This window comes from Ylistrum balloti, unplaced genomic scaffold (genome assembly GCF_031769215.1).
Source record: "Ylistrum balloti isolate Yb309-2 unplaced genomic scaffold, AGI_CSIRO_Ybal_v1 Utg370152, whole genome shotgun sequence".
NCBI classification, from domain to species: Eukaryota; Metazoa; Mollusca; class Bivalvia; order Pectinida; family Pectinidae; genus Ylistrum; species Ylistrum balloti.
The window spans coordinates 91,320-102,864 of record NW_026782152.1 but is presented as its reverse complement, the minus strand read 5'-3'; the positions used below and the strand labels follow the sequence as shown (position 1 = coordinate 102,864).

Here is an 11,545-nt window from a genome sequence, read left to right as displayed (position 1 = left end):
TTTTATATTTGTTCACATGATCATTATATAGCGACATCTACAACGTGTTTACACTGGGAGATAACTCTCGTCGTATTGAATATTATTTTTGTGGCAGCAAGTTGTGAAGTATATTCTTGCGGGTATGTACTATGATACTATGCTTATATTTCATGTTTATGCGAAGCATACAGTAAGTAAATATTTAGCTTAAAATATTATTTATTATGTTGTTGTTGACAAGAATAGAATAAATATATATATATATGTTACTAAACAGAGACTTTGTCACATGTACTTTTGTACATTGATAACGATATATAAATTTAATCTGATACCAACCAGCTCAAGGTTGACAAAGTTTCAAGCATACGAGACGGACGTATCGTATCAGAGATTGAATAACAAATGCATAATTACACCAGTGTTTTACAATAGCCCTGTGATATTTATCAAAATTTTGGATAACGTTATTCGAATTTCAAAGAATGTTGATATTTTCTGTCACGTAAACTAGTTACAATACCGAAATTAAATTACCTAAATAAAGCGATAACTTGTAGTCAAGTTTTTTTTTTATTTTTAACTATATAGCTGACTGTCATTTTAATTTCCCTATATTGTAGACCTCATGATACAATCCTGCTTCCCCAACCTATGGTTAAGTATTCTCATGGTCGCCATTGTAACTTCATTTTGATGTATTCTTATTTCTTTTATACAAGATGTAGATATGTAGAATGCTCATGTCTAGATTCGTAAACATGGTGGTTTCGATTTCATTTTGTTGTAACTTTTGCTCTCATTTGAGGACATATCATTTCAACAAATTTTACTGTGTAAATATACACAAATGGATTTGATAACAGGCAGTGCTTATATAACCCTTCTCAATTGATGGTATAAATATATATATATATATATATAATTTAAAATGATAAAAACTTTGTGTATCGTATATACAGAGAAAAATTAACCACTTAACATGACAAATATATCACTAATGTTTTCAGGCCTCGCGGCCATCTTCAGGTGATTACATTGCATGTACACAGTATGTTACTTCAATTCAATTCAAATACTTAGCAACCAACTTTGTGATGTAATGTTATTATAGAACGGGTATATCAAAAAGTTTCCTTTGCCGCAGATGTCCGTTCTATAAGATGTCAGAATCTACAACGTCAAAACAAATCATCAAAGAAGATTTTTTGGTCAAACTGTTTAAACCGTCCCTAAATACGCACTGAAGATTGCGTCGGGACACAATTAATAACGTTATTAACTCCCTTTTTAATATAACAATAACATTACGCCACAATGTAGATTACTAAGAAACGTACAGTGTACATGTAATGTAATCACCTGAAGATGGCCGCGAGGCCTGAAAACGTTAGTAATATATTTGTTTGTCATGTTAAGTGATTCATTTTCTCTCTCTCTACATTTGTGTATAATCAGACTGAGATATACCTCTGTTCACATCAAACTGGTAAACGATTTTGTGTATCTTTCTTTAATTACTCGATGGTTATTCTGCATGACTTGATGGTGTTGATTAATGAATATTATTTATTCGTGCAGTAGATATGTAAAGTATTCTAAAGTCTTATAATTATGTTCACTGTATGCATTGGAAAGTTGATGTTGTGATATTAATGATATGAACATCTGAAAGCATTGTTATAGGACCATTTCTTGTTCATGATTAATCTATACAGATTTCTTCATAAAAAGAGCTATCTTCATATTTGTACAAAGGTTAAATGTGTATTCTTTATTTTTACATTCATTGATGATTTCTTTTCACAGAAACTGCCTACTGTTGAAGAGCAATATGATCCTATAAGTCATGGAGAGATGTGAATTCAGAAACTTGGAATTCCTTATGAAAGGAGCTCACACATCATCTTGTGGCCAGATTAGTGAGCCCCATAACCATCCAAGGCATTGTGATGCCAGTAAATTAATGAGAGGACAGTTGTTCTTCCGTAAAAACATTTCCAGCTGCGTATTTGCCATGTTATGTTCACTAGTGTGTGGACTAAGTGTCTCCAATCTGTTGGAGCCTTTGGTGTTTACAAATGCATCAGATACACCCAGAAAGTCTCTTTATCGTTATATTCAGACCCTTGTACATGTTATAAAATGGCATCTAAGTGACTTGTGTGATGCAGATTCTCCTGCTAGAAAATCTCTCGATAAGGTTAGAAAAATGCACGATGTTGTGGCAGAGGTTATGACCAAACAGAAAACAGATAAAAAAGTGTACCTGTCTCAATATGATATGTCATTGGTACAGAGTGGTTTTGTTGCAGCTATCATTATACATCCACAAGATTTTGGTATACAACCTAATGTCAACGATTTAGATGATTATGTTTATCTCTGGAGATTTATTGGTACTCATCTTGGAATAACAGACCAGAACAACATTTGTTTAAACGGTTACCTGGAAACATATACCATTTGTGAACAAATAAAAAATAAAGTTTTGTTACAAGCATTGAAACATCCACCAGATGATTTTGATTTTATGGCCAAGGCTTTTACAGATGGGCTGAATATATTGCACAAAGTGAGGTTGTACACACCAGAAGCTGTGATTAATTTTATGTATGATGTCTTTGGTCAAAACAGGGAGCGCCAGTCCATTGCTAATGAACTTAGGATTATGACTTTCAAGTTCTTGGTAAAACTGAAATTGTATGTACCAGGATTTCAAATTTTGATGAATAAACTAGTCATGCTTGTTTACAATTTGGTGACCAACAATTATCAGGAGAAACAGAAACAGTCATAAGAAGCAGCATGCAGTATAACATACATATACCTTTCTTTAGGATTTGTGTGCATGTAGTATTTATTTGCCAAAGCTAGTGGTTTACTTAAATCTTATCAATGTTAACTCAAAATTAAGGTCCTGATGATGGAGAAGAAAAGACATATAATTTATCTTTATTTTTAATATCAATATGGAAATAAAAAAAAAATTTCTGACATTAGAAAATGTATTAGTTATAACTTAATCTAAAACAAAACTCATTTTTATATTTGGAATCGATGCAATAGAAAAAAAATAAATTTGAAAGTAATCTAATCATGTTGTGTTCTTATTTTTTGCTTGTGTGAAGTCAAACCGAAAGTAGAACAAATCATTAGAGTTATCGCCCTTAAACAGAAAACCTTATGCAATGTCAACGACACCGTGAATCCGCCATGACAAAGGCGTGCACATCTTGTGATATCGTTTATACTGTTTCGGCACTTGTTGAAGACATATACTAAGTACATACCGTAATTATTCTTTTACCATTATATATTGATATATTTTAGGACATTTTTATTTCTTATATAAATGCCTTTCCTCGTTATGAAATTGCTTGTTCGTAACCTTGACCTTTCTCAAACTAATGCCTATTTTAGAAACCACATGTGAAACAGCTGATGGCATATTGCCTGGAATAATCGTTTTGAATTAACTACTAAATATGGAGTATACCTCAGGATGAGGAAATTGGCGAGAGTAGCGAGGTTATTTTTACTTAGAGTAGTGTCGTTCACCGAACTAAATTTACACGCATACGTAACAATATCTCAATATGTCAAAAACTTGCATCATGGTTTTAGATATAATACTGTCCATGGTAACATGTATGTCTCATATAAAACATAAAGTACGTGTGTTATAACTGTGTTTATCAAACATATCCAGAGAAATGCTTTCAAAATTAAACAGGAAAAATCTTGTTGCTAGGTTTTCAAGGCTAGTCCTAAATGGAAGCTGTATTATGGACGCAAAAAGCAATGAAGCAGGAGGGATGACAGAAGATGGCAGTTCAAGTATAAAGTCTCAGAAAAGGAGATACTGTAGTGGTAGCAGTTCAACTAGTTCACAACTCACGGATGTGATAAGGGAGCAGATGTGTCAAGATGATCCAGCAATCATTGATTTAACTGTTGATAATGTTAACCCAGTAGTCATTGATTTAACAGGAACTAGTGATAACAGAGAGACAAACAAATCTATGCCATTCAGAGATTTAGATAGTTCTGCAGTAAATCAGGTGACAAATAACCCAATGGGGTCACTGTTTGCAAGACTAAAGGATTCTAAACAATTTGAAAGTGATTCTCATTCCAGTTACCCAAGACAGTTTGAATCATTTAGTGAGATTGAAAACAAAGCTAGGCAGTGTTCATTAAATCCCCCATCAAAGAAGCATAAAACAGAGGATAAAGATTTAAGTCAAGGTAAGTTGGGACTTAAAAGAGGAAAAGAGTAAATATAATTGATATATATATTCCTATATATATATATGAGAGCGACCTCCACTGGTTAAGGATATCCATAATCTTATTCTAACAACAATGTAAGAGATTTACATAGCTTGAAATTTCCACAGTCAGCACAAAGATGTTGAAAAGAAAATCAGCTGACCAGCAGCCTTTTATGTTTTAGGAGTAACATAGATCAATACAGCTTACAATTTGTATACAGTCCATGTCTGATTTAACTAGCATTTTCCTCACTTGGTTGTAGTACTTCTAATTGTTACTAACTTACCTACACCTGTATCACGTGATCTGTGCTGCATTTGGCTCTTCATAGTATATTTAATGTTTGGATGATGACTTAAATTGAAGGACTTAGTATCGCTAGGTCAGGAGCCTTCTGGGGACAAATAGACTGAAGAGTCAAATGGAACATATAGCTCAGTTGATGAAGTTTGATGCATTCATCTTGGAGTACAATGTAGTTTAACAGTCCAGACCAGTTTTCAGAGTCATACAGACTCCTATGTGTTTTTACCTTTTTTTATCTAAAATTGTTGAAAATTTCTCAGGAGATTTTCCAGTTGTGATACTCCAGGGCATTGCCAGTCTATGGAGTTGATTGTTATTTATAAAGAAGGAATTTCAGGTGTCAGGTTATTCCACTGCCCTGAACCCTGCATTATAGTATATGCAAAACTGTGGATATGTCCTGAAACAATGACATTTAAAAGAGATGTTATCACATACCAAAGTTACCATACTCAGTTTCTTTTCTTTCTAGCTCTTAAATGATTTGATAATTAAAAAATCAAATACTTGAGATATTGATGGTTGACTAGTGATGATAACAGTAAACTTTTGATATTTTTGTGGTGGCCTCTGTGGGAAGATAATGAATTATCACATGATATGGTATCTCGCCTTCCTGGTTATGTTTCATCATCATCAATAGAATGGATTCTAATATGCTAGGATGGCAGTATGAAATAATGTAAAATAGGATTTAAATGTTTTAATTGTATACAGAAACCAAATTAAGTTTTTGGATGAAACATGATTTTGTCAAAAAAAAAAATGAAGTAGTAAATGAAAGTAGGAACTAATGACGAAACTCCCTTTTGGTCTGGTTAGCATAATTAAAAATTTGGAAACCAAATTGTATTGTCCATATGATAATCGATGTATGAGGCAATAACATATTCCGTTGATTGTTGCTTTTAGTTATTGTGTGCCATCTGAGTGTGTGACATAAGAAACAGTTCTAATGACAGTGAGCTTTGGAACCCAAATATTTGAGTCCTGGTCAAATACTTTTCTTGGGGAACTCGTGATCATTGAAAACCCATAAAATTTCCTTGCAACTGTACTCATCAAATTTTGGAAATGATGATCTGAACTTGCCAGAAAAAAAAATCCTACTAGTATTAAGATTACTGAATAAATTTGTCGCTTACTAATTTGGTCTTTTTAAACATAATTTAAAAGTCTAACAGAGTATAATGTACAATATGAGAAAGGAGAGAAGCTTGAAGCTTTCAACAGTCTTATTTGCTATGTTAATTCAGACGTATTTGTAATATACATGGTATGATATATCTTTGTAGAAGACAAAGACCAAGTACCTTATTACCCTTCTTACAAGTCAAAAAGGACATGGGAATGGACTACCACTGGAAGGCAGTGTTTATCTGGCCGTCTTCAGCATCATGGCACAGACTTTACAGTCATGTCCTATAATGTTTTGGCCCAAAACCTGCTGGAGGATAACATGTATTTGTATTATAAATCAGAGGAAAAGTATCTACAATGGAATTATCGGAAACATCTTCTCCTTCGAGAGATTCAAGAACATTTGCCTGATGTAAGTATATGTGTGTATACATACAATTTATTTTTATTACTGATCTGTAAATTCAAAGTGTAGTTTTATTTTTTTTACTTTTAATTTATGATGTCAGTGTAATTGTAAACCCAAGAAAAAAAATATGAGGTTTTAAACCATTTCAATTTTAATGTTTCTCCAGAATCTAGAAAATCACAGGATACAAAATCACAAAACACAAATAGTTAAAGATTAATGACAAAAGCTAACACAATACTGAAAACATTATACATAAAATATCAGATTTAGCATATTGTAATAAACACTTTTTTGAAAAATTGAGATATTCATGAACTTATGCAACCACAAGGATTGCTACAAATAAGCACTATGCATGAAATTGCAATTAATACTATCATATTTTAGCACATCACTTTCATTTTGAAAAGTGCTGAAACAAGACTTAATGAGTATACTACTGTATGATACTTGCTGTAAACAATTGGTAGGATTTTAACGGATACTTAAATCAAAATGTTTAATTTTTTTCAGGATACAATGAGTTATACAACCTTTTTATGAATAAGCTTCTTATCTTTTGAAAGTAGGCCTAGATTATAAAACTTCGACATATGTTGCATTATTCTTTTTATAGCCTAAGTTTCTGTTCATTATTATAATGTTAAAGAACTATTAACATATTGCTTTAAATTGGATAATTATTAGCGACAGGTTACTTCAGGATATTTATAGAATCTACCTTGACATTGTCGAAGGCTTTCGGTATTGCAACAGACTTTATTTATAGCTGCTGATTGCCTACTGCTGTTGGTCATTCTATAAAATAATATTCAGTCAACCATGAGGTATAGTTTCTGTTTATACCATTACCAGATAACTGTACTTTTGTATGTTACAAAGAACTTAACTTACTGGTGTTTGATTTTTCTGTGGACACTGAAGTCATGCCAAATTTTATTAACTGGTTAAAATGAGGGAATAAAAGGCAGTTGTTACACTTGTATAAGTGTAATTGATAGTGTTTTTCACTGAACTTTAAAAGATTCTCAGATCATAGATTAGGTACCAGAACAGTACTGATACGTGTCAAGGTTAATGTCACATATCAAAAGTTGAGGTCACAAGAACTTAATGTTACCTAACTGCTGTTTTTTCTGCAACATTCAGAGAAATTACTCTGTACTTATTTTATTGAGACTTCACATAATTTACCACACACTCAGATTCTTGGCCCAAGGTAATTATAACACATGTCTCCAACAAGGTGATGGTCAAAGTCACATAGTTAATACATATCAAAGACACCACCTTATGATGAGATTTCACTGAGATGTTTCTGACATTAAGTTCTCTGTTGTTATTGGTCCAAGATCAAGGTTTTTTTTTTTTTTTTTGCGACACTGGAAAATACTAGTTTTAATGAAAATGAATTGAATACAACTTGTGCCATTTATTAGGCATTAGGGCCAAGTTGATTTTCAAGGTCAGGGAGGAAGGCCAAGATTATCACACAGGTATTTGGCTCCAATTCTCAGCCCATCGTCCGAATGTGGACTGTGGATTGGGACTTTGCGCCAAATCTCTATGGATTACCACAGCTGAGTGGCATTTGTTTCTTTATTTTATCAGATTCTGTGTCTACAAGAGGTTAACGAGGAACACTACAAATCATTCTTCACACCTGAACTGGCAAAATTAGGTAAGTTTAATTGAAAATATTTCTGCTGCAGTGTCAGTTGGTTTACCTACATGTACATTTATGATGGTTTCAATAAGCAGTTTAGTAATTTTCCTTAAAATTTGTTGCAAAATATTAATAAGTATCATCATATGAATGGATCAGATCATGTACTCTCATTACCATGAATAACATTTTATGCTCAATATCATTTGCTTCATTTTTCTGAAACGTAAAATGCCGCAGTGAAGTCTGTTTTGTTTTCATTGTTATTTTGGTTTGTGATCAGAGTGATATTGTATAAAGTACCAGAGACTTCATTCTTTCTTGGTGAGAAAACTTGTTTATTATGAAAGCCAACAGTTCTTTTAAAAAAAATCTTAGATATTCAGACCATATATTAAAATCAATATCAAATGCAATTATTTTGTATTGAACAGGTTATAAGGGAGAGTATCAGAAGAGGACAGGTGATGACAAATTTGATGGCTGTGCTACATTTTACAAGACCAGTGAGTTCAAAATGGTCAAATGCAGTCATTTGTGTTATTACAGACAGTTCAGGATCCTAGACCGTGACAATGTGGCCATGATAATGAAGCTACAACCAGTCAATCAGCAGAAACATCCAACCGAGGTTTGTGTTGCTAATACCCATCTTCTCTTTAATCCTAGACGAGGAGACGTCAAATTAGCACAAATAGTTCTTCTTCTGGCCGAGATTAACAAATTGACACACACAGTGACTGCAAGAGGGGAAGAAACTCACATTCCCACCATTGTTTGTGGTGACTTTAACTTGGTGCCAAAAAGCAAGTTATACAAATTCCTGGCTAGTGGATATATCCAATTTGAGGGACTCCTAGCAAAGACTATGTCTGGTCAAACGGAAGGCAGAAGAGGAATGGATATGTATCTGCCTAGAAATTTTCTCCCGTTTGAATTAAATATCTCCAACCACTGCACATATTACAAAGAAAATCAGTTTGATATGCAACCGTCAAATCAAAAGTCATCTTCACAGGATCACTGTCAGAATGAACTTCCTTCTAGTTCTTCAGCACAGAATCCTTGGGATATACAAAGAATCACCTCAGAGATGGGTCTTGACACTGGATGTCTGTGGCATCATCTTGTGTTAAAGTCCAGCTACAGACACTGGATAGAGCGACTGGGAAAATCTGCCAGTGAAGTGACCACACACCATGGAAATGACAGTTCGATTGTGGATTTCATCTTTTACAATCGCAACAATGGTGATGCCAAAGAAGGATCTTTAACATTATTGGGATGCTGGGGACTCATGTCAGAGAAAGAGCTCAACCAGATAGGAACTTTTCCTTGTAAAAACCACCCCTCTGACCATCTTCCTCTCCTCAGCAGATTTTTACTTGAATGATTCCAACTAAGCAGCATTTGTAATGTTATGTATACAGAAAAATATCTGGTTGTTTCAATGATTATAAATAAGATAGGCTTAAACTGAGGCAGGCTTGAAACAAAATATTAGTGAATTATTTTCCTATGCCACATTCTTAGCTTGCTGTCCTTTACTCCTCTTTTGGTAGCCGATAGCAACTAAAACCTTTCTTGAAAGCTGATGCTCACAAAGTAAACAGAATAAATATGCCCGTACCAGTTGACATAATGAAATAATGTAAAAATTTTAAACAGACATGCACATAGCTGATATTTGATTGTGTCAGAATAGATTGATATAGTGAAAGAGAGAGGACCAGTGCTGAAAATAAGAATATGAAATCCATATGAAAATGCAATGGCATAAAGAAGTTTGAACTGTTAACCAGCTGTTTATTTTCTTCACATTGACAAAGAATATACATTTTAGTCTTATTTTATTCAAGTTATAAAATAGTTCTGTTTTGTTGAAATTATTTAATGTATGATTGTTTGTTGCAATAACAAAAAACATAAAGTTGATGATAGTGTTTTCAGGTTGATAATTTAGCATCCTGCGTAACATTATTTATTTTGTTAAAGATTTTTGATATTTTTTGTATGTTGTCTATCCAATGAAAGATAACATATTTTGATACTTGATTAATCATTGAACTATGTTCATTTAAGTGTACATTGACATGGTATGAATGAACAACAGTATTTTTACACCAGTATTATGTCATAAAAGCACTACTTCTTTATCATAACATATTTAAATTAATTTTAACATTATTTATTTAGTGTGCATCTTGTCATAATTTAAGTACTTGTTTTTACTAAGATCTTGAAGTTATTTTTGGTTTCCATGCTTGAATTGATGTAGGCTTAAGATGTTTCAATATTTATTTTCTTACTCAATAAAAACCTATTTATCAATTAAGTAATTTCTTGAACTGTACATTTGTTGGTATGTGTTTATGGTATAAAATCCTAAGTGGTTTCAATATTACAGACAGCTACTGTACAGATTTTTTTAAGGTGGTCAGGTAGCACTGTGGATATTACAGTCTCTTTGAACAAAACACTCATGGTATGATATTATCTAATATGAAAGAGTACAGGGTTATGTGACATACAGGTCAGCTACATTTACTTCAGTTTTACGGTCCATCGGTCCGTCTGTCTGTCTGATGGTAAACAATTTTTGTTATCACTATCAAGAAATAAAATTGATGACATGTTTCCATATTGGATTTTGACTGTGCAAGTTTGTTATCACTCTTTTTTGAGAAGTACAAGATAGATCTCTCCCAGATTTCCTATGTAGATTCCATTTTGTCCCTTGGTGTGCCCACTTGATTTTGGGTCTGAACAGAAAAACAAAATGGCCAACAAGGTAGCCATCTTGGATTTGGTATTCAAAAAGATTGTTATTGCTATTTCTTGAGTTCTTTGCTATTTCTTGAGAACTCGCTGCATAGACCTTTCTCAGATTTCATGTATAGGTGCCCCTTTGTCCCTAGTTGTGCCCATTTGGCAATTTTGGATTTTCACTTTGAAAGATTGGTACCACTATTTCTAGAGTATTAATGCATATATTTTTCTCACGTTTCATGTGTATGTTTTCATTGATCCCTAGTTGTATCTGTTTGAGTTTGGGACTGATCAGAAAAACGAAATGTCCGACAGGCAGCCATCTTGGATTTCGCCTAGTAAAGTTTGTTATCCCTATTTCTTATAAAATATTGAATGGATTTCTGTCAAGTTTCAAGTGTATGTTCTCTTTGGTCTCTACTTGTACCTGTGTGTTTTTGGAACTGATCAGAAAAAAAAATGGCTTCCCGGCGATTGTCTTGGATTTCGCAGGTAAATTTCTTATCAGTAAGAGCAAAAGCAGAGAAAAGAGGAAAAAAGAAAGGAAAAGATCCAACTTTCAAAGAGCAAATAAAGATCACACAATAGTAGGCACCAAGGTCACTCTTGGATCTCTTATTTAGTGACAGAAGGTGACAGATTTTGTTTCACTACCTCATGGAATTAAATAGAATATTTGACTAACTCACCAGTGTGCCTGTATCTGTGTCATTGTTAAATGTATACCAGTCAGCTTTTCATATGATTTCTTAAGAGTCAGATCACGTTTTGTATTCTCATGTAAATTGATATTTGGCAGGTGTTCAAATTGCAAAAAACTGCAAATGCTGATTTCAATAATTAATTGGCTGTAATTAGGTATCTGTCCTACATATTCAAATGCTATAGACAACGATATGTTGCTCATTATAACATATTTCAATTGCTTTTTCTATCTTTTTAAGCCTACAGAGGAAACGGTAAATGATGCTTAAATTTTTATGCTGATATGA

General features: G+C 33.1%; 2 protein-coding genes across 4 annotated transcripts; both read left to right on the top strand.

The window, feature by feature from the left end:
* Positions 1 to 67: 67 nt before the first annotated feature.
* LOC132550826 (uncharacterized) lies at positions 68 to 3,010 on the top strand. Its single transcript, XM_060214918.1, has 2 exons — positions 68 to 122; positions 1,792 to 3,010. Exon 2 carries the CDS (start codon positions 1,832 to 1,834, stop codon positions 2,780 to 2,782), a length of 951 nt encoding a protein of 316 aa, XP_060070901.1. The 5' UTR covers positions 68 to 122; positions 1,792 to 1,831; the 3' UTR covers positions 2,783 to 3,010.
* Positions 3,011 to 3,218: 208 nt separating this feature from the next.
* Positions 3,219 to 9,719, top strand: LOC132550817 (protein angel homolog 2-like). Of its 3 annotated transcripts, none has more exons than XM_060214909.1 (5): positions 3,219 to 3,276; positions 3,737 to 4,233; positions 5,862 to 6,118; positions 7,730 to 7,799; positions 8,219 to 9,719. In XM_060214909.1, the coding sequence occupies exons 2-5, from the start codon at positions 3,771 to 3,773 to the stop codon at positions 9,175 to 9,177; spliced, it is 1,749 nt and encodes a 582-aa protein (XP_060070892.1). In that variant the 5' UTR covers positions 3,219 to 3,276; positions 3,737 to 3,770; the 3' UTR covers positions 9,178 to 9,719. The 3 variants fall into 3 exon arrangements, with proteins under 3 accessions (XP_060070892.1, XP_060070893.1, XP_060070890.1); XM_060214910.1 differs by having other exon boundaries at positions 3,240 to 3,267; XM_060214907.1 differs by lacking the exon at positions 3,219 to 3,276 and having other exon boundaries at positions 3,699 to 4,233.
* The last annotated feature ends 1,826 nt before the right edge of the window (positions 9,720 to 11,545 follow it).

Coding starts and splice junctions, on each gene's coding strand:
- LOC132550826 (XM_060214918.1), top strand. CDS start 1,832: ATGGAGAGATGTGAATTCAGAAACTTGGAATTCCTTATGAAAGGAGCT.
- LOC132550817 (XM_060214907.1), top strand. CDS start 3,699: ATGCTTTCAAAATTAAACAGGAAAAATCTTGTTGCTAGGTTTTCAAGG. Junction 4,234..5,861: donor GGATAAAGATTTAAGTCAAG/GTAAGTTGGGAC, acceptor ATATCTTTGTAG/AAGACAAAGACCAAGTACCT. Junction 7,800..8,218: donor ACCTGAACTGGCAAAATTAG/GTAAGTTTAATT, acceptor TGTATTGAACAG/GTTATAAGGGAGAGTATCAG.